The sequence below is a fragment of the Alnus glutinosa genome, chromosome 2, assembly GCF_958979055.1.
Source record: "Alnus glutinosa chromosome 2, dhAlnGlut1.1, whole genome shotgun sequence".
Taxonomy (NCBI): Eukaryota; Viridiplantae; Streptophyta; class Magnoliopsida; order Fagales; family Betulaceae; genus Alnus; species Alnus glutinosa.
The window spans coordinates 29,861,544-29,883,769 of record NC_084887.1 but is presented as its reverse complement, the minus strand read 5'-3'; the positions used below and the strand labels follow the sequence as shown (position 1 = coordinate 29,883,769).

The 22,226-nt window shown below is 37.8% G+C and overlaps 1 protein-coding gene across 1 annotated transcript; it reads left to right on the top strand.

Annotated features, from left to right (window-relative positions):
• Positions 1–1,272: 1,272 nt before the first annotated feature.
• On the top strand, positions 1,273–9,511 carry LOC133859324 (2-hydroxyacyl-CoA lyase). Its single transcript, XM_062294696.1, has 2 exons — positions 1,273–3,230; positions 8,837–9,511. The coding sequence occupies exons 1-2, from the start codon at positions 1,818–1,820 to the stop codon at positions 9,149–9,151; spliced, it is 1,728 nt and encodes a 575-aa protein (XP_062150680.1). The 5' UTR covers positions 1,273–1,817; the 3' UTR covers positions 9,152–9,511.
• The last annotated feature ends 12,715 nt before the right edge of the window (positions 9,512–22,226 follow it).

Genomic DNA, 22,226 nt, shown 5'->3' with positions numbered 1-22,226 from the left:
TATGATATATGTGATATTTTAATAATTTCCGTCCTCAAGATTTTTGCTGGATCCATCATGGCCATCATCATCACATGGTTTCGCAATATGAATACTTAAAATTAACTTCAGTTTGAAGATTCATGATAATATCTCATAATATCATTTTTTTATTTTTTTATCAAGTTGACATGCATACGCTAATCCCCCATAAAAATGGCATGCTGCCTCTAGGTAGTGGTGGGGACGACGGACGGCGTGGTCCCCCAGCAAAAAGCAAAATGGCTTGCTGCCTCTTGGTATACCGGTGAGTGGTGGGGACGACGGACGGCGTGGCCCCCCAGCAAAAAGCAAAATGGCTTGCGCCTGCCTCTTGGTATACTGGTGAGTGGTGGGGACGACGGACGGCGTCCAAAAACAAATTTTGCAACATCTATGGACAGGATCGACGCAGGTTGTATTGACCCATTCAAATTACCGCCATTGATTTTTGACACAAATTTAATATAATATTAATTTAAAAGTAAATGGATTAAATTATGTTAAATTCATATAGTCTTTCACTTATGCTTCGATATGCAATATAAAAATTAATAATTTTTTACCCAACTTATAAATTTAATATAAAATTAACAAATTAAAATTAGAGATAATTGTACCATTGGTCTCTGAGGTTGGCATAAATTACAAATCATTTTTTATGGTACAAAAAATTCATGGAGGGTCTTTGTGGTAAACTATAATTACGAATCACTTTCTGAACCCGTTTTCGTCTACTAAGTTAATAGATTCAGTTAGTTTGTCATGTTATACTCGATAAGAAATCGACACGTGTTCATTACAATAAAAATAAATAAATAAATAAATAAATAAAACTTAAAAATTATTATTATTTTTTTTTAAAAAAATAGAAAATAGCAAATGGGTGGTTGCCGGGGGTGGCCCGGCTACGTTTGGCCTCCCCTAGGCATGATGTGGCTACGTGTCTATTTTCTATTAAGTATGTCGTGAAAAATTAACGGAATCTGTTAATTTGATAGACAAAAAATGGGTTCAGGGAGTGATTCGTAATTATAGTTTACCACAGGATTCTTCATGAACTTTTTGTACCATAGAAAGTGATTTGTAATTTAAGCCAATTTCAAAGACCAGTAATAATGTAATATAATTATTCCTTAAAATTAATATGTTTGATCGTTCAATTCAATAAATCAACTTAAATTAATTTATATAATTTTATATTTATACCTCGACTCGGCTACACCAGCACGGCAACTCGGCTTATCATAATAATTTCAAACAGACGAGAAGTTCACTTTCCAACTTGGGTTCCCACTTTGAGACGGCGGCAGCCAAACACTGAAAGGGCAGTGGTACCTGCGCAGAGTGGGGGAGACTCAGAAGTCAGGAAGAGTTGGGCATAAACTTGGCTTCATCCAGCGCCGTCACCTCCACCAGTTGAGACAATTCTCAAAATCCACACACAAAGAGTAAAGTGTTTTGTTTTTGCTTTTTTATAAGTGTAAAGTGTTTGATCGCAAGTTCCCAACCCATTCCTCAATTTGGTGGCAGTCCTGTCCTTTGCAACAATAATTGGCTCTATAAAGCTCGAAAATTCAGTAAACAATATTATCCCTTTAATCGTCATTGAATCGGATCAGCCCCGGTCAGCTCAATTACTAAGACAACAACCGCCAAGGGCATACTCGTAACTCCGGCCACCACCCACCACTTCGTCTCTAATCTTTGATTCTTTATCATCAAAACCGTCGCGTCGATCTCACATTTCTTTTCACCTCAATAACACTCCAAACAAGGAATCTTCCAGCTGAGCTCCAATGGCTGAGTCAGATCCCACCCCCACCAAAACCCTGATCGACGGCAACATCCTAGCGGCGATGTCCCTGGCCCGCTTTGGCGTGGACCACATGTTCGGCGTGGTGGGCATCCCGGTCACGTCCCTCGCCAACCGCGCCGTGGCCCTCGGCGTCCGCTTCATTGCCTTCCACAACGAGCAGGCCGCGGGCTACGCCGCCTCCGCCTTCGGCTACCTCACGGGCTGCCCCGGCGTCCTGCTCACCGTCTCGGGTCCGGGCTGCGTCCACGGCCTCGCGGGCCTCTCCAACGGCATGATCAACGCCTGGCCCGTGGTCATGATCTCCGGCTCCTGCGACCAGAACGACGTTGGTCGCGGCGACTTCCAGGAGCTCGATCAGATCGAAGCTGTCAAGCCCTTCTCCAAGTTCTCCGTCAAAGCCAAGCACATCTCCGAAATCCCCGACTCCGTGGCCCGGGTCCTCCACTGGGCCAGCTCGGGTCGTCCCGGCGGTTGTTATCTGGACCTCCCGACCGATGTGTTGCACCAAACCATCTCCGACTCTGAAGCCGAGGCTTTATTGGCTGCGGCGGATAATTCTATAAAGACCGAAGAGACTCTGATCCCCAACCCGCCCGTTTCCGATATCGAGCAAACAGTGTCGTTGCTCAGAAATGCGAAGAGACCGTTGGTTGTGTTTGGAAAAGGAGCGGCATTTTCTCGAGCAGAGAACGAGCTGAAGAAGCTAGTGGAGACCACCGGAATCCCGTTCCTGCCGACTCCGATGGGCAAAGGGTTGTTGCCCGATACGCACGAGCTAGCGGCGTTGGCGGCGAGATCGTTGGCCATTGGCAAATGCGACGTCGCGCTTGTCGTTGGTGCTAGGCTGAACTGGTTGTTGCATTTTGGGGAGCCACCCAAGTGGTCCAAGGACGTGAAGTTCATATTGGTGGATATAAGCAAGGACGAGATTGAGCTAAGGAAACCCAGTGTGGGTTTAGTCGGAGATGCGAAACGGGTCTTGGAAAGGATCAATAGGGAAATCAAGGACGACCCTTTTTGTTTTGGGAAGTCGCATCCTTGGGTGGAGGAGGTAGCGAAGAAAGTGAAGGACAATGTCGTGAGAATGGAGGTCCAGTTGGCCAAGGATGTGGTGCCGTTTAACTTCTTTACACCGATGAGGATTATAAGGGATGCGATATTGGGATTGGGGAGTCCGGCGCCGATACTGGTTTCGGAAGGGGCGAATACCATGGATGTGGGGCGGGCAGTGCTGGTTCAGACAGAGCCGAGGACAAGGTTGGATGCTGGGACTTGGGGGACTATGGGGGTCGGTTTAGGTTATTGCATAGCGGCTGCTGTGGCTTCGCCTGGCCGGCTGGTGATTGCGGTTGAAGGGGATTCCGCATTTGGGTTTAGTGCAATTGAAGTTGAGGTATGGTTCTCTATATGTGAATGCTTATAAATTTATGTTTTATGTTTTGTGACAATGCTTGTTGATGATGGCTGTTTGTCTGATATGTGTGATGGCTGTTTTTCTGATATGCTTATTGAGGTATGGTCCTCTATATGTGAATGCCTATAAATTTATGTTTTATGTTTTGTGAAAATGCTTATTGATGATGGCCATTTTCCTGGCTGCCGATAATGACAGATTTCGCTCTGGCATTTTGGGATGTGAATGAAAATGAGATGGTATAGACTTTGATGAATTTCATCCTTCTGGTGAATAGGAAACTAATACGGAAATGAAGGGCATACCACGCATTTTGGTTTTTCGGTGTTCAATAGTTAGCTTCCTCCCCACATTAAGTTTTAAAGGCCGAACTGCATTTGCTGTTAGCAATTGGCACTAGTATTACCCATCTTTCTCGTAGACTGATGTTAACTTGTTTTAATGCAATGTTTAACTTATCAAGCAATGTTTTACTTCCCACATAGTTCACTTGCTACTTATTAGTCTGAAGTAATAAGTTTGGTCCATTTCATTTTTGCTTTCAATGTGAACTGTATGAAAAAACATGCTGAGTATTAATGCAGAGTAAAAGGATTGCTTTAGAAACATAAACACCACTATTTCATGTCTTATATATTTTTTTTCCCCACTATGAAGGTACTAGGAGAGCATTTTGCTTGCAAAATGTTTCAATCGTGTTCAAGCCCTTATGAGAATAGAGTTTGGTCACATCTTCAGTGTTTTAATATTTGTTTAAAGTGGCTAGATAGTCTGTTAGTGAAACAGACATAGTATGCACAGTCTTTGCATGCCTGTATCTGTTGTTTTCCTTTGACATTGATTTCTTGCATTTGTGTCATTTGTACTGGTAACATTGGAAAGATCCTTGCTTTTGTCATGCAAGCACTAACTTGAGGCTCTCCATTTATGGCTGTCCACTTCTCAACTAACATCTAGGAAGTTTAAATGACCTCAGCTGCATGTTAACTGTCTTATATAAATGAGCCTCTTCTCTACCTCTTAACTTGTCGCACTGTGTTCATGTGGACTCTTATGAGTTATGATGCCATGATGTATTCTGGCTATGGATACACAACGCTAACAATTGTCTAGTAGCTATTTTGTTTGTATGGAAAGGTGCAACAAATACTATTCAAAGTAAGATTAAGTTTTTCACTTGTCATTGAAAGAGACACCCCAATTTGGATCATGCTTTTCCATTAAGAGAAATGTCCTTCATCCAAGAGCGAGATTTCCTTCCCTCTTATGTTTTGGCAACAGCTGGCTGCTCTTAAGTATTTTGTTGGGTCATTTGTTCCTCGTTGCTGGGGGATTGTCTGTTTTTTGGCCATATTTGGTCACTTAGGATGGTTTGTCCGTCATCAGGCTACTGTCATGCTCTGAAGACCATATGGTTCCTATTGGTCATTAGTTAAAGTTGGCCCTTTTGGTTTCAGCCATTTGAAAGACCACCATGGTGATCATGAATGATGACATTACCAAGCCTCTAGATTGGTTAGCTAATGGTATTAACCATAGAACTCGGCAGCCAACATGAGTTCAAGTCTTTGTTGATGCTAATTGACATATCATGTCTTTATGGGGATGGCATGTGCATTATCATAAGCAGATGGTCACGAAGATTTCGGTTGTAAGTGGCAATTAATAAACATGTTTCAATTAGATTTCCAAACGTAAAGAAATTGCATCTTTTTGACGAGTGAACTGTTGGACAGGTTTTAGAACATTTTTAATCTGGCCACTCTTCATATCACTTGCTGGTCTTTCTTTAATACCTTCCTCAAAGCCCCTAAAGGTAGTGAACACGGTAGAATCTTTTGCATTTTGGATGTCTTTTGCATTTTGGATGTCATATTGATATGAGGTGTGTATGTTGATAATTTGGTTAAAAAAGTAAGAATGCTGGAAGCTCATATTTTAGCATAATTTTAGTGCTTTGTCATCTTAGTATCAACGAGACACTTGTTTATCATTATTAGGTGACTATGGTAGGGAGTAAAACCGAGGAAGAAGAGTGATAACCTACTATATGAATAAATAAAGCAATTTGGATGTGGTTCTTGAAAATTTTGAGTACCATCCCAGATGCTGGAAGAAGTTTGATTTGGGGGGTTTTATATTTCCCAACTTTGGTGTCATTTATGAATCTCCCGATTTTCTTCTATTTTAAAATCCAGTAGCTGTGGCAAAATGGTTAGTAATTAGTGTTGGCGTTGGTGTTGGCATCTGCCTCATTGCTCCATTTTCTTTTTGGTCATCAGCCTATTTTGTTAGTTGATAAAGCCTTTCGAAGAAAATGGATTGGGAATATGGGGTCTTTAAGGGCATAAAGTAGTATCATAATGTTGGATTTGCAGTGGTTAGGACTGCAACCAAGTATTTTTCCTGGTGGCTTAGCCATAGGAGGGGATTTCCTTTCAGGTAGAAGAATTTAAAGGCCTTGTTTGGTGCGTAAAGGGGAAGGAAAGTACCATCTGGGTTACATTGGTGGTCTGGTGGGGGCTTATGTGAGAACAGAATTCTATAACCAATTGCTGCTGCAGATGGTATAAGGCTTTGGTGGCTCACGTTAAAAATCAGATTTGTTTCTTATTGTTGGATCCTGATGTTTGGTAGACATTAGAATGAGCTGGAACCGTTGATATCTTTGACTTAATTTTGTTTCCTATAGTAGTTATGAACCTACAAGTAATAGGAGGATAGAAGATAGTAGTTGTTAGATTCTAAGAGCCTTTAAGACTTCTTTTTCTATTTTTACTACAGGTTGTTGCTCTTTTATCTTTAGTGGAGGATTTTGGTGCCTTCATCTTTTGTCATTGCCAAAGATGATTTGTTACATATTAGAATATTAACTAAATTATTAACTCACCCCTTCATATCAACTTAAACTTTTGGAACAATAAGTGATTTAACATGATATTAGAGCAGTGATCTTGATACTAGTCTTAACCTCCTATTTTTGTTAAACATTCCGTGTATTGTCTAGTCCTATGTGTGAGGGGAAGCGTTAGAATATTAATTAAATAATTAGATTTATCATTTTCTATCATCTTAACCTTTTAAGACAATGGGCAATTAAACAATGCGCTTATTGCGAGTTTGAGGAAGAAAAGGCATGGAGTAACTTGATCTGTACGTGTTTTCTGGCTTGGTTGATGTGTTCGGTTTTGTCTCATTTAGATTCAAAATTTTGGATGTACTCTGTAGAAGAAGATGGTGAGACCTTGTAAGGACTGGTTTCTCTCTCTGTTTGCGTGGGTTGCTTACCATTGATTTTCAAGTTTCGCTTCTTAGTGTTGGGGATTTGGGTAGACATATGTATGCATATGAGATCATTCATATCTTCTTAGTTTTCTTTATAGAATAGCTATGATTAATAGGAAGGATAGAAGATGGTGGTCGTCAGATTTTGAGGGCCTTTTCCAAGTCTTCTTCTATCTTTGACCATACACCATACTTGTCCAAGGAGGAGTTTTCTCTATATGTTGTTCATGTGTTTTGGTAGAAGATTTAAACATCCTTGGTCCCATGTTCTGAAGCTGGGAGTTTGCTCCAGATATTGTTGGTATGTTTTCTGTTAGAAGATTCGGCCAATTAACTTTAGCTCGATAAGCACTTCCTCTTTCCCCTCCCTCCCCCCTCCTTGCCAAAAGGAAGTGGGCGGAGAGTAAGATCATTTGTTGTCGACCACCACCGAGTGTGTGAAACTTATCAATAAAAAGAAAGTTCTGAAAGAGGATTTAGCATCCTGATTTCTAGTAAAAGGTGCTTAGGGAGAATCTTGAATCAGATTTTTTTTTTTTTTTTTTATGGCATAATTGATTGGATTTCACCTTCCTTCAGTTAAACATGCTTACCAACTTAATCGACTCGTTTGGAATTACAGTGTTTTGGCTTAATGCATAGCTTTATTATCTGCAACTTATAGGAGTCATTTTGAAGTTTGATTGTTCTTGTGTGATTATTATTTAATAGCTGAAGTACACTTTTCGTCCTTGAAATTAAGCTTACATTCGATACTTACGAAAAAATTTCGTTTCCAAACTATTTAAAAGATAGGGATGTTGTTCATTTGTTTATTAGCCGCCCACACACCCACCCCTACACAACCAGTCGTCAGTCTTGTTGCCTTATTCCTGGCCTTCATATCTCACAAATTATCACAATTTCATTATCCACAAGGTCAATAGCCAGGTCTTGGTGCTTGGGTCACACCCAAAACAGTTAAGTACCATTGGAGATGGTTTTATTGGAATATGTGAAGTAAAGCTTTGATCCTCCTTCGATGCTTCGTGTACATGACCTTTTGTCAGCTGTGGTCATTGTTACTGATGTGAGTGGTGTTGGTGGTTTCATGGTCATTGATGGGCTTGATTCAAAAGCTCCGTGTTTTTCTTCCATTGTTGTGTTTGGTATATGATTTCTTTTTCCACTTTTTCTATCACTTTCTGGGGAGAGAAAATGAAAGAAAAAAAGAGGGAAGTGAAGTGCCCCACCTCACACTTTCCAGGGTATGTAGCATGGCGGAGGGGTGAGGAGTTTGTGAAGAGGGGTTGTGAGATCAAAGCAAAATAAAGCAAGGGATAAAAAAAAAAAAGGGAATAAATAATGCCTCCAGCCATGTCAGTGCTTTTATGTGTTAGCGCTGTCTGCCACGTACATATCTCTCAAATGGCTGACGGACAGGAGAAAATTCTATGTTTTAGGTTGTTCTGAGATGAGTTGATACTTGTTAAGTTTCATAGACGAAAAATCGTGCCTAGAACTAATTTTATGGATCCATTTTCCTCTTTACATATTAGGGAATATCTTAAAATATTCTCATTGGGTGACTTATATTTCCTATTATTTGCGAATGTTGTGTTTTGGATGAAAATTTAGAAAAATTCTTAGAAGTTTTAAAATGGTTGGATTCAATTTATAGGAATTTCAATCTTATCAATCCAATCTTGCATTGTTTTGATAAATATACTTTTAAGTTTAAGAAATTAGAATATGGTACTAGTTACAATGTTGATGAGTGATGATAGTGGCAATAACTGAGTGATAGTAGTAGTATGGTGTCATAGTGTTACTTGGGTGGTGGTTGTAGCAATGATAGCGGTGGTGGTAATGATAGTGCAGTGGGTGGTGATTGTGGTGTTGATTGTAGTTGTAGTGGGAGTGAAGGAGGGTGGTGGTAGAAGCGGCAGTGGCAAAAGCAGTAGTGATAGCAGTGTGAAGGTGATATAAGAATAATAATATTGGTAGATGTTGTAAAATGATATTTTCTCCCATGAAATTTGAAGGATTGGAAGCTTAAAAATGTTGAAGTTGTAATAATTTCTACAGAATTTTTGAAATAACTCTCTTATTAACCGAAACAAGAGATGTCAACCTTGGGAATTCTCAAATTACAAATTTAGGTAAAATCTCACTTCAAAATCCCTCTTTCAAACTCAGCACAATCTTCATGGTTACTCTCTTGTCTATCAATGTGTACTATGCTGTCAGTTTTCTTTACTTATCATCAGTTGGAATAAAGCAATTTATGTGTTATATAATATTTTTCTTGACTTCTGCAGACATTGGTTCGATACCAGTTGCCCGTTGTTGTGATTGTATTTAACAACGGTGGGGTATATGGGGGCGACCGGAGGAGTCCTGAAGAAATTGATGGACCTTACAAAGATGATCCTGCACCTACTTCTATCATCCCTGGTGCAGCATATCACACTGTAATTGAAGCTTTTGGGGGCAAAGGTTATCTTGTTGGGACACCTGAAGAACTCAAGTCTGCCCTTTCAGAATCCTTCTCTGCACGGAAACCAGCTGTTATAAATGTCACCGTTGATCCTTACGCTGGTTCAGAAAGTGGCAGGATGCAACACAAGAACTGATGTAGGCCTTAATTGCTCCCTTTTTCCACTCTCTGATTTGTGCATCATTTGCTGCCTACCAGTCTGGTTCCTTTTCCTTACTGTTTAATAACGTATAATTGTTACTTATCAAAAGAAGGAAGAAGATAATAATAATAATGTAAAATTGTTGCAAGTAGCCTTGTAATTTTATTGTTATCATGAAATTGATGAACTTATATTTAGTGTTGCGGCATACAATTAGAACATGATATTGGAGTGCGTAGTTGTACACGATCACAATGGATATCTGTACATAATTTTCAGCGTAAAATGTACCTGTGGTGGCGGTTGATCTAACAGATATTATTATTGCTTGCAATTTGACTGTCTATTTCTGCCTCTGGAAATATTTGCCGTATTTCTTCTTTTTGTATAAACGGTGGTGTACAACTGTTAGTGAAAGAGTAGCTAATGCACATTCAAGTTGCTGAAACCAAATACCACAGAGGGTGGTGCCGCGGTGGTCTAGCGGTAAAAGCTTAGGAGGCCAAGTAGTCAAAGAATCGAGTCTCGTAGGCGATTGGCGTGACGTTTCTTGTTCCCTTGATGGGACTGAGATCCGGCTTGAGGGAGTGTCGACGGATTTTCATCTAGACCCCCTCTGTTATTGTGTTGTTGGTTTGGCCTTTGAAATTAAGATTGGCGTCTATGAGAGCAGAGAATATTGAGTTCAAGGGTGATATGAATGCCTAACCTGGCGGCGTGGAGGGTTGCGGATATGTGCTGCTTAGCCCAAGGCCCAATCATCCACAGATCACAGCAATCCAGACGCTATGTTCAACACTTCAACTTCAAAGAATGTCTGTCGACCAAGTGCTATATTCTTCTACGAGAGAGAGAGAGAGTACAGCGTATTGTCAGAATACCAATACAACAGTGAACCCAAATCTATTATTAATAGAAAATTTCATATTGGAAAACAAAAAAAGGCACAACTATCATGGATATAATGCATAAAATTTGGGGTGTTTGTTAAACTTTTCAAAAAATAATTTTATGTTTTTAGAAACAAAAACACTTTTTTTTCTTCTTCAAAATAATTAACAAACGATTCACTTTTCAAAGTGTTTAACAAATATAAACATAACTATTAGTTGGTTTTTTCTTGAAAGCGTTTGACATTTCTTTTGTCGTGTCCCCCCATTAAAACCATGCAGTTGTTGCTTAGCTTCTTTAGCGACAACTATTAATATTTAACTAGACTTACTTTTTCACATATTTGGAAATACAGTTTCAAGGTTATAATTACTCTTCCTTTGTGCAATGCTAGCTATTTTCATAAAATTACATTTTAAATTAAGAAAAATTGCGCCAAAAGTCCAGGAATTTTGTCCTGATGACAAATAAGGACTTGAATTTCTATTTTTAACAATTACAAATGAGTATTGGGCATTTGACAAATATATAGGTCATTCCGTCCATCTTTTAACGATAGAAGTGTTAGCTATTCCATTTTCCAATTAAACCCAATAAAAATGTACCAAATGTATCATGATCTACATCACAATGCCACATATGCAATTATACCTAAAAAGTTTTTATAAAAAAGATGAGGATGGAAATAGGCAATGGGGGTAGAACTTCACCGCCACCCTTTAAACCCTCCACCCCTACAGAGGGGGGCGGTAAGGGTGGAATTCCACCCGCACAAGGGAGGGTGGAGATCCGACCCCCTCTACGCCAAAACAAATAACACAATTTGCAATAGTACTCTTCTTTGTTCTTTATTCTGAATGTGTACAACTTTTATAGATTAAGTTAACTAGCATTTGTTGTATTTATTCCTGTTGAGTGGGCTAGCATAGTCCATTTTTTTTTATTTTGGGTCCATAATGGGCTGGGCATATTATGTAAACACTTAAGGAAGCCATGTACTTACCCTATAAATGAATGTAGTTGGCCCATTAGACTTCATTTTTTAGGTAATCTGAAATTAAGATTGAGAGACTAGATTCCTTCACAGACAGTATAAACAGGACGACGATTACAAAATCAAAAATGACAAGCTCATCATAAAAAATTGAAGGTACGCTTATATCTTGTTTCTTCACATGCCATAGAGTAAGACAGATTAATATGAATTATTTTTTAACAATTGATATTAGAGCCGGTCTGTTTTTCTTTGTGGCTGTGTTGAGTTGCGTTTCCTTTAAACTATTTTATTCACCATTAATTTTATTTTTTATTTTTTAATTCTATGCCGCTTCAGTAGTTACCGGCCTGTAGAAGCTGTGTCGTGTTTAATAATGAGCATCGGAATGATATTTTTTGATCTGTGGCTTTGGTTGAGTAGTTTTATTGTCGTCCAGCAGTGCTAGTTTCTAAGTTTCTAGGGAAACTATTTCCGGGAAAAGTTTCTTCCAGAAAAGGAAAAACCCACATGATCAAAAGATGAATAGTTATTTATAACTTGTCAGATGGTGGTTAAAAAGGTCATTAAGTTTCCAAGTCCTTGTACATTTTTTTTTAATCATTCTCGTTTTAACGATATGAATTTTTTTATTTTTTGAACGGGAACTTGAACTTTCATTGATAACAAGCTCAAAGGCAAATACAACATCTTGAAGGCAAATGACTAGCCTGAAAGCTACAACCACAAGCCCGTAGGCCCATGGTAGTGAATAGAGATACAAAATCCCTAACCATTAAGCTAGGAACAAACTTACCTTAAAACAGCTACCTAAGCAACAAACTATAATTACATGAACAAACAATTGAGTCCTTTCTTTACACTGAAGCACAACCCAACTAAAATGAGAGGGTTTGGTCTAGCTTACAAGCCACCTAAAATGCCCAAGTAATTTACAGCCCATTACAAAGGTAAACTGTGAACAAAGACAAGGATGTACAAAAAGAAAAATATAAGAAGCTACCAGATAACCACAAAAACAACCAGCGTTGGGAATCATCGTCACTGGAACCAGCGCGTGCAAGACACACGTCATCGCCGGAGTGTCTTCAGAAGCCCTCCAGCAGCAGACGACATCCGGAAGCACAAATCCACCAAACACCACCGGAAACGACAGGCTGTGGCCCTCACGCACTAGTTCAGCGGGAGAAAACTCCTTGTCACGTGCTGGCCACGCGCTGAGCAGGAGGGACCACCACAGCCGTGGCTTGACACAACCAGACTGGAAGAAGCCGGCGACCACCATGGAGGAGCTCATGTCAAGAGAAAACTAGCCGAAGACCATAGATCTAGCTCCAAAGATATCCCCAAATTTTGCACGGCCAGGCAATACTTTCGCCGGAGACACACCACGAACGACCGCTCCCCTCAACCAACTACTGGTGTAGCTTTTGCCAGAAAAAACCAAAAAAGAAAGCAACAGAAAGGGAAGAAAAAACTCTATAGCTTTAAAAGTTAGGAGAAACAACAACCACCACTAGTACAAGCCAAGGGGAACAAAACTCCACAACCCTAAAGGCTGAGAGACATCTAGCCTCCACTGGTTCACACCAGGGAGGGCCAAAAAAACCACCCTAGACTTAGAAAGGCTAGGGGGACCAGTTTCGGGAGGAGGGTGGTGTGAAGCCTCCCTCCACCGGCACAAATGATTTTGTTTTAAAATAGATTAAAGCAACTATTCAAAAACTATGATGTGCTTAGTAGCGAGCATTGGAATGATAATTTGAAGCTAGAACTTTGAGTGTGCGTTTGGTTGTCTCAGTGGGAATTGAATTGGGTAGGCTTGTGGTTAGAAAAGTACAAATTTGATATTTTTATATGACTTAAAGTCAAGTAGGGCTGTTAAAGTTGCATTGTTTTGTGTTATGTCATAGAGTAAAAATTTTTGCATAACTTTTACACAACTTTTGCACAACTCTAACTAGTTTTTTTTTTTTATGATCAATCATTGGATTTATTTTTCTACATGCAGACCCTAAATATTCAATGGTTGATTTTAAAAAAAGTTGTTAGAGTTATGTAAGAGTTGTGCAAGAAACATTACTCTATGTCATTTGTATGTATGACAGAGAACAATTTCTTTTATGAGCCAATTTTGTATATGGGCCTGGTTTTTTATTTATCATTTCTTTACTTATTTTTGTTTTGTTTGCAAAACTCTTAAAACTCCTTACCGTAATGAAGCAAATATTGTACATCATAACTCTCCTGTCGTAAGACTAATCATGACAAGTAATTAGGTTTTTTATTGAAATTTTAGTACAATATGGATAATGCTCTTGTGTATAAAACAAATGGTTTGGATTGATTATGTACTCACCTATCGTGGGACTAATCATGACAAATTGTTGAGCTGTTTCATTGGTTATGTACTCACTTATCGTGAAACTAATCATGATAAATTGGAGTGATTATTTTGTGAACTGCAATACGGATAATTGATTTGCTCTATCGGTAAATCATTATTTTTGTCGTATGCGTAGCACGGTGAATAAATTGTTAAATACTTTGCACTTAATGACCAAGTCTTATCCTTTCAATAGTGGGTCATCTTAAGTCGTTGTATTTAATTATTTTACTTTATTATGTGTATTAGTCCATTGTGTGTGTGAAACTCTAGTATAAAAATATTGAGATAAATAATTTGCATAAGAGTCTATTGTGCATGTGACTCTAGCATGAAAAATATGTTGCACAGTGTCATTCCTACCAACTTGTGAAAGCTGACCATCAGAAGCCTGCATGGTTACTTAAGCCACTTGAAGTGCCAGTATGGAAATGAGATCAGATTTCTATGGATTTTGTAGTTGGTCTTCCAAAAGCACCAACCGGACAAGATGCTATATGGGTTATTGTGGACAGATTGATGAAGAGTGCTCATTTCCTTCCCATCAAGATCACTGACTCGTTGAAAAAATTGGCAGATTTGTATGTGCGGGAAATTGTGAGACTACATGGAGTGCCTATCTCCATTGTGTCGGATCGTGATCCACGGTTCACTTCAAGATTATGGGAGAAATTGCAGAGTGTTATAGGGACTAAGCTGAATTTTAGCACTGCTTACCATCCGCAAACTGATGGCCAATCCGAGAGAACCATTCAAACTCTCGAGGATATACATAGGTTGTGTGTGTTGGATTTTAAAGGGAGTTGGATACGCTATTTACCATTAGTTGAATTTGCTTATAATAACAGTTTCCAGGCAACTATTGGCATGGCACCGTACGAGACATTGTATGGGCGCAAATGTCGATCGCCTTTGTATTGAGATGAAGTTGGCGAGAGACAGTTATTGGGGCCTGAGTTGGTGCAAGAAATGAAGGAAAAGATTGCACTCATCCGAAAACGTATGCTCACCGCTCAAAGTCGACAGAAAAGCTATGCGCAATTGGGGACCTTATATATCTCAAGGTGTCGCCAATGTGAAATGTGTATCGTTTTGGCAACAAAGGCAAGCTCAGTCCAAGGTATGTTGGACCATTTCAAGTGCTAAAAAGAGTGAGCCCACTAGCATACAAGATTGAAATGCCTCCAAAATTGGCGAGCGTTCACGATGTTTTTCACGTCTCTCAGCTGCGGAAGTATGTTCATGATTTATCACAGGTGATTAGTCACGAACCTCTTGATATTCAGCCGAACTTGACATATGAAGAGTTTCCTGTGCAAATTTTGGATCACAAAGAGCACCAGTTGAGAACCAAGTCCATCCCTCTTTGTGAAAGTTTTATGGCGAAATCACAGCGTTGAGGAAGCCTCCCCCACTTGTTCGAGTGAACCTAGGTTTGGCCCTTTGATTCATACCAATTACGTGTTAATCCATAATAAAAATGCATGTTTGCATGTTCATCAAGCGGATAAATGTCCAAATTTCGAGGACGAAATTTTTATAAGGAGGGAAGGATGTAATGTCCAAGACATTTTGTAATAACTAAAACACGAAATTTGGGTAAATAATTAATTTAAGTTAAATTAGCGTATTTAAAATGCAAGAGAATATTTTTAGGTCCAAAGAAAAGAAATTAAAAGAAAGAGGAAATGAGGCTTTCCATCAGACCCGTGAGACAAGGGGTAAAAGGGGGGAGTTTTCTTTTGTAGAAAAACCACGATCCACAAAGATCCAACGGTTCGATCTTCAATCCGTCTTCGGTAACGTGATCCTTGCACTTGGATCTACGTTCCTACTATTCGCTTTGAGGTAAAACACTAAACTCACGGTTTTGTAATTTTTGGGTAAAACCCTATAAATGAGTTTAATCCTCTATGTTCTTTAGGTATTTGAGCTTGTTGAAACTTGCTTGAGGCTACCCATACCTTGAGTTTTGGTCTGGTGATCTTGTGGTGAGTTTTCCTCAAACCCTAACATTTAGTTATTTGATTTTAGTTGTATTTTAGGGGATTAACCCTTAGTAAATACTATGGGTTAATGCTATTGTGATTAAGGTAGTGTTTTATAATTATAGGTTAAGTTTGGGAAATCCTAATTTGACGAGTTAAATTAATTTCGGAGTTTTGAAGTGTTTAAAACATAGATTGTGAATTTATGGATTAATTGCATTGGAAGTGTTAATTAATTTCAAATCATCCAAGATTTTCATGAAAAATAGGCATTTATGGGATTAGGTCCTAAAAATAGTAATTAGTATAAATTGGAGATTTTAATTGTAAATTTAGGAATATTTCTATGTATAGGTTTAGTCAAATAATGAGTAATTTCATGTTATAGCCTTTGAGCGATTCAAAGTGCTAATTGTTATAGTTGTTGGTTAAATAGCTAAATGGTGCATTGTGTTGTGAATATATCGGCACTTTGCGGGTCAAACCTAGGATTGTTGGAATCAGGAGTTCGAGCAATCCAAGGTGAGTATTTTACTCACTGAGAAAGTTACTTTTTTATGTATTTTATAGGAATGCAAATAATATGTTTTTCATATCGAACCAACAATATGTTAATTATATCTTTTGGATGTTTTAAGTAGTTTTAATTATGTTGAAATATGACAATAATGTTTATGTGATTTAAGATGATTTGATATATGAGTAAGAAATATGTTTGGTGTTTTGAGATATGATTTGAAGTGTTTTATTGTTTGCTGTGGTTGGAAATTAAGTTATGCAAATTATTTGAGAAAATGACATGTTGAACTGTTTATGTTTTATGAACAAATCATGTGTGAAAGTCATGTCCATGAAATTAAATGTATAGTATTTGAGCATGAGCATTGAGCATGAAACGAACAAGACCGGGGTTCAATTCCCTTTGGCAAACGAACAAGACCGAGGTTCAATTCCCTCTGACAAACACAAAATGACAAATAGAACAAGAAACATAAACAAGCACGATGAATGACAAGCATGCATAGCATTTGTTTTATGATAATTGAATTGTTTTCACGTTATGATATATAATAGTTTTATGCTAGACGTATTAGTATGCATAAGAGTTTCGATGGAAAAGAACTCATGTATATTTCTATCGGATGGTTGCATGATTTAAATGCCATTGTTTTCAAAGTCTCACTGAGTCAAAGGTAATATAGTAGGTGATGATGTATGTAGTTGTTTCCAACGAGTGAACTTCTACGTTTAAGCTCAGCTATATAGTATGCTTTAAATGTTTTCTATTAGTCGGGTTTGCTATATCAACTATGAGAGTTTTCAAATAAAAGTTTATAAAATTGGTGGCTGTTATAGTGTGCGCATGACTAAAAAGAAAAGTTGGTTCTCTGCGAAAACTCAGTGAATAGTATACCTCTGAGGTCTTAGTGTAATTATTTATACTAAGACGGTGAACTCATTCTTTCACCTATACGGATGTGGCTACCCCTACAACCGTTGGTAGTCGACTCGACTACGTGGATTTTAAATTTATAAGTTTTACCACTCGCAATAGTACGAATCAATTGTACTATAGTAAGGGTTATCGAACCACAGAGATTTAAGGTTGTTTTGCGTAATAGGATACTTAAAGAGCGTATTTAACTTAACTTAAAAATAAAAACAAAGTAAAGGTTGTAGAATTGAAGCTACAACAAGTAAAGTGAATAAATGAAAGCGGAAAATAAAACAAACTTAAAAGAAACTTAGGATATTGATCTTATCCAATCCTCAACCGATGAAATGCTTAAAGTCTATATAGATCTTCCTAACATGCATGATATGAGCGCATAATAGGAATCAACCATTACGACGACCTCGACATGAAATTACTTTAGTTAAGACATAATCATAAAGCACATAGTTTTACGTTAAACAACTCCACATAAAGATTTAAACTACAATTGAAAAACGTTTATACTGCCAAAGGTGTGAAGTGATTAATGCTCCCTACTTACTACTCTATAACACATCCCAATAAGCATACATAATACGTGAAAACCCTAATTTAGGCTACAATGATAAGGTATCTAGTTTCACATCGATCTATTTCATGTAAAGATTAAACTATAATGGAAAGACAATTTACACTACTAAAGGTATGAAATGACCGATGTTCCCTAGCATAACCTATAAGGTGACTCTAATAGGTAAACACACATCATGTCAAATAGAACCATTGCAAAAGACATCGTTCTTGTTTCCAAGAACGTTGATTTTATTCAAGAAATCTAAGAAAACTCATAGACAAGTTTAACTATTTTTCATGAATAAGTAGATTGGAATCTTGAAAACAAAACCTTTTAGCATGAATTTTGAGATCCTCAAGCCCTTCACAATCATCAAACACATCTAGAAAATTCTAAGAACATCAAGAACACTTCATGGTTTTTAGAGAGAATTTTGATCAAATCCTAAGAACTAATTTAGTTATAGACATAATTGAATCTAATCTAAGCATGAAAATTAATGAAAATAGCAAAGGAATAAGAAGAAACTGAACTAAAACAAAAGATTAAAACTTAAGAAATTCGGATTACAAGAAAGATAAGAAAAGAAAATACAAAACTAAGCTAGAACATGAAATTTAAAGGAAGAACAACAAATGAATTAAGCTCTCTGGATTTTGGTCCAGAGAGTTGCATCAAAGGAAACTAATAATACAAGAAATTAAGTTGATACACCTGAGAAAACCCGAAACCCCCAAAAGATGCTTGTTTAAACCCTAAATCCTAATATCATATATATAGAGATTTAATTTACAAAGGTAACATCAAAGATCAATTTTTTGGCTGCACAAAATAGTGTCGACATCCTCTGTGAACCGCCCGAATTGGATTAATTTTATCCACACAAAGCATGTCGACATCCGAAGATTTTCTCGAAAAATATCCAGGTTCGATCGATCGACTTCGTGGCTGCATAAATAATCGATCGATCGACTTTGGATCAATCGATTTTCTTCGACTGATAATGCGATCGATCGATTTCTTTACTGAAGAAATAATCGATTGATCAATTTGCCTTGGTCAATTTTTCATCTTTTTAGGATCAGCCTCGAACTCTGAAAATGACCAAATTGCCCTTGATGTATTTTCAGGTCTAATTCAAGTATTTTGAACTAGATTTCAACTGAGACTTAAAATAAGACATAAAACAAAACTACAACAAAACGTTATATATACAACACAAACTAGGTCTAACAAATGCAAATTAAGGAGTCTTGAATCGAGTAATTCAAGACTTATCAACCGTATAGATGCTGCTTATTTGGTTGCAGGTATTCCAGAGTTAGATGACAATCCAGTAGCGTACTATCTGGGATATTACGATTGAGGCCCATAGCGACAGTTGTAATGGGCAGGACTATGGTGTCCTCTCTTTTGGTCTATTTTGTATATGGCTTGTGACGTGGGTGACACGTATTCTTTTGTATAAGCCATTCTTTTGTCATATGATGTAATGATGTTAAGCCTTAAACAGATAGACATGTGTATGGCTCTTTTGTCAAATTAACAGTTTATGTTTTAGATGTACTATTCCGCTGAAATTATGATGGTGTCATTATGTTTTCCGCTGTTAGATATAATTCTAATTATCAGGTATATGTTTTGGGGCATGTGTCATATGTTGGCTGAGCGACAAATAGTCGTGCCACTGTGATGACTCATCTATTTTGTATGTTATATATATGTAATAAAAAAAAAAGGGTCATCACATGATGAATATATGAGTGCATTTTTTTTTTTTTTTTTTAATTTTTAAAATTTTAATGCATAATAAAGTCTTGTTGTGATGTTTTCTCAGCTTTGGGAAATCAAGATCTGTCTCTCCCATTATCTGCCATCAAAACTCTAATGAGGACTAATTATGAAAATTGATATGAGTCTTTCACTATCAATTTAGCTATCATGAATCTTGATTTGGCTTTGAAGGTTGAGCCGCCTGCTGAACTTATTGAGAAAAGTTCTGTTGAAGAGAAGATCTACTATGAATGTTGGGGGCATTCCAATAGGACTTGTTTTATGATCATGAAGTACACTATTGGCAAGTTTATTAGGCAGAGTATTACTTTTACTGATAGTGCTAAGGATTTTTCGGTTGTTGTTGGGATTAAGTTCACTAAGTTCTACAAAGCAGAGAAGGGAACTTTCATGAAATTGCTAGTGTGTTTTGAGTCTAATATGGTTAGTGTGCCCTCTGACATTTGGTGGTTGGATATTGGTGCAAATATTCATGTTACAAATTCCTTGCAGGAATTGCAAAGCACCAGAAAGCCGAGTTGAAGGTGCACATGGGAAACAATGTGAAGGTTGAAGTTAAATACATTGGCACCGCAAAGGTTGTTTTGGCCTCTTGGCATTTTTTTGGATCTAAAAGGAATTGCTTTTGTTTCTTCTATTAGGAGGAACCTTATCTCTATTTCTGTTTTGGACAAATGTGGATACAATTTTGAGATTGAAAATAGAATTGTTATCATTTATCATAATTTTGTTGTGGTTGGTTCTAGCACATTGTGTGATGGTTTATACAAGATTAACTTGATGCTTTCTTTATCTCATTTCTCTTCTAGTGCTCATTTTGTGAATACTGTAGTTGGTTCCAAGCGTAGCAGGGACATTGAGACTTCCTCTATGTTGTGACACAGACGTTTGTGCCACATTTCTAGGCCAAGAATGGAAAGGTTTATTAAAGATGATATTTTTGTTAACCTAAATTTTTCTGATTTTGATATGTGTGTTGATTGTGTTAAAGAGAAGCTTACTTCTAAAACTATAAGATAAAAGGATGGGAGAAGTGAGAATGTCCTAGAACTGATACACACTGATATATGTGGACCCATTACTCCTGCTGCTGTAGTTGGTTCCAAGCGTAGTAGGGACATTGAGACTTCCTCTATGTTGTGACATAGACGTTTGTGCCACATTTCTAGGCCAAGAATGGAAAGGTTTATTAAAGATGATATTTTTGTTAACTTAGATTTTTCTGATTTTGATATGTGTGTTGATTGTGTTAAAGAGAAGCTTACTTCTAAAACTATAAGATAAAAGGATGGGAGAAGTGAGAATGTCCTAGAACTGATACACACTGATATATGTGGACCCATTACTCCTGCTGCTTTGAAAAATTATAGGTATTTCATCACCTTTATTGATAATTAGTCATGTTATGGTCACATTGAGCTTATTCGTGAAAAGTCGGAATCTTTAGATGCCTTTCAAGTTGTTAAGGCTACTGTTGAACTTCAGAGAAATAAGAATGTTAAAGCTGTAAGATCAGATAGAGGTGGTGAGTATTATGGGAGGTATGATGAAACTGGGCAAAATGCAGGACCTTTTGCAAGATTTCTTCAAGCGTGTGGGATTGAGGCACAATATACAATGCCTGGCACTTCTGAGCAAAATGGGGTTGCAGAATAGAGAAATCGTACTTTTGATGGAGATTGTGAGATGTATGCTTAGTCATTCTTCCCTACCTGAATTCTTATGGGGAGAGACCTTAAAAACTGCAACTTACTTTTTAAATCAAGTACCTAGTAAGTTAGTTCCTAAAACCCCTTATGAGTTGTTGTCAGGAAAAAGGCCTAGGTTGTGCCATTTTCATGTTTGGGGTTGTAGGGCGGAATTGAGAATTCATAATCTATAGTTGAAGAAACTCGATCCTAAGACCATTTTTGGATACTTTGCCGGTTACTGTGTTGGCTCGAAGGGTTATAGATTTTACTGCCCATCTCATGTGACTAGAATCATTGAGTCAAATCATGCCATTTATTTTGAAAATGATTTTCAGCGTGGGTGTTCCATACCTCGTGAGATCTTTTTTAGGGAGGAGCGTGTTGTTATCCCAGTGCCTCTTATTTCACATTTTTTGTCTACACCTCTTCCTATAGAACAATCTGTTGTTGTTGCTCAAGAACATGTTATTGACACTGAACCCATTGTGGATGAGGGGACAACTGATAATGTTTGTTTGAGGAGATCGCAAAGTACATGTAGGCCAGCGGTTTCTGATGACTATGTGTTCTATTTGCAGGAGCACGATCGAGTTTAATGTTGGAATGTCCGTTCATCCAGCTACTTTCCAGGAAGTCACTGAGGGTCCACAGTGTTTGCATTGGATAGAGGCTATGCATGATGAGATGGCATCCATGTGTCAAAATGATGTGTGGGATTTGGTTGTATTACCAAATGGTTGTAGACCAATTGGTTGCAAATGGGTGTTCAAGACCAAACATGATTCTAAAGGCCTAATAGAAAGGTTTAAGGCTAGACTTGTGTAAAGAAAGAAAGAGGCTATAGGAAGTGGTGAGTACAAGTAGGATTGACAATTTTTAATACGACCCGCGAATCCGACACGAAGTTATAAGGTTTGGATTTAAGCTAAGTGGGTCAACCCGTTTATGACACATTTATAACCCTTATAAACGTGTTGTGTTTGAGTTTCGTGTCTTAACCCATTTAGCTAGCTAATCGTATTGGTTCGAATTAACTTAAATGAATTGACGGGTCAATTAGATCGACTTGAACACGATATAATAACCCATTTTGCTAACCTTGATGCTGCCAGGCTGGCATTACTCCGTTGTCCCTTTGCAAGCTGACAAACGCGACGTCGCTTTAACAACTTTGGTTACATCACGTTTCATTTCAGACGCGCAAAAAATGGGTCTTCGACCAATGCAATGGTCTTGTCATTAACAAAACGACACGTCCATATATCCTCAGATTGGTCTGTTGCTTTTACATTAATTTATGGGAAAAATAATACATT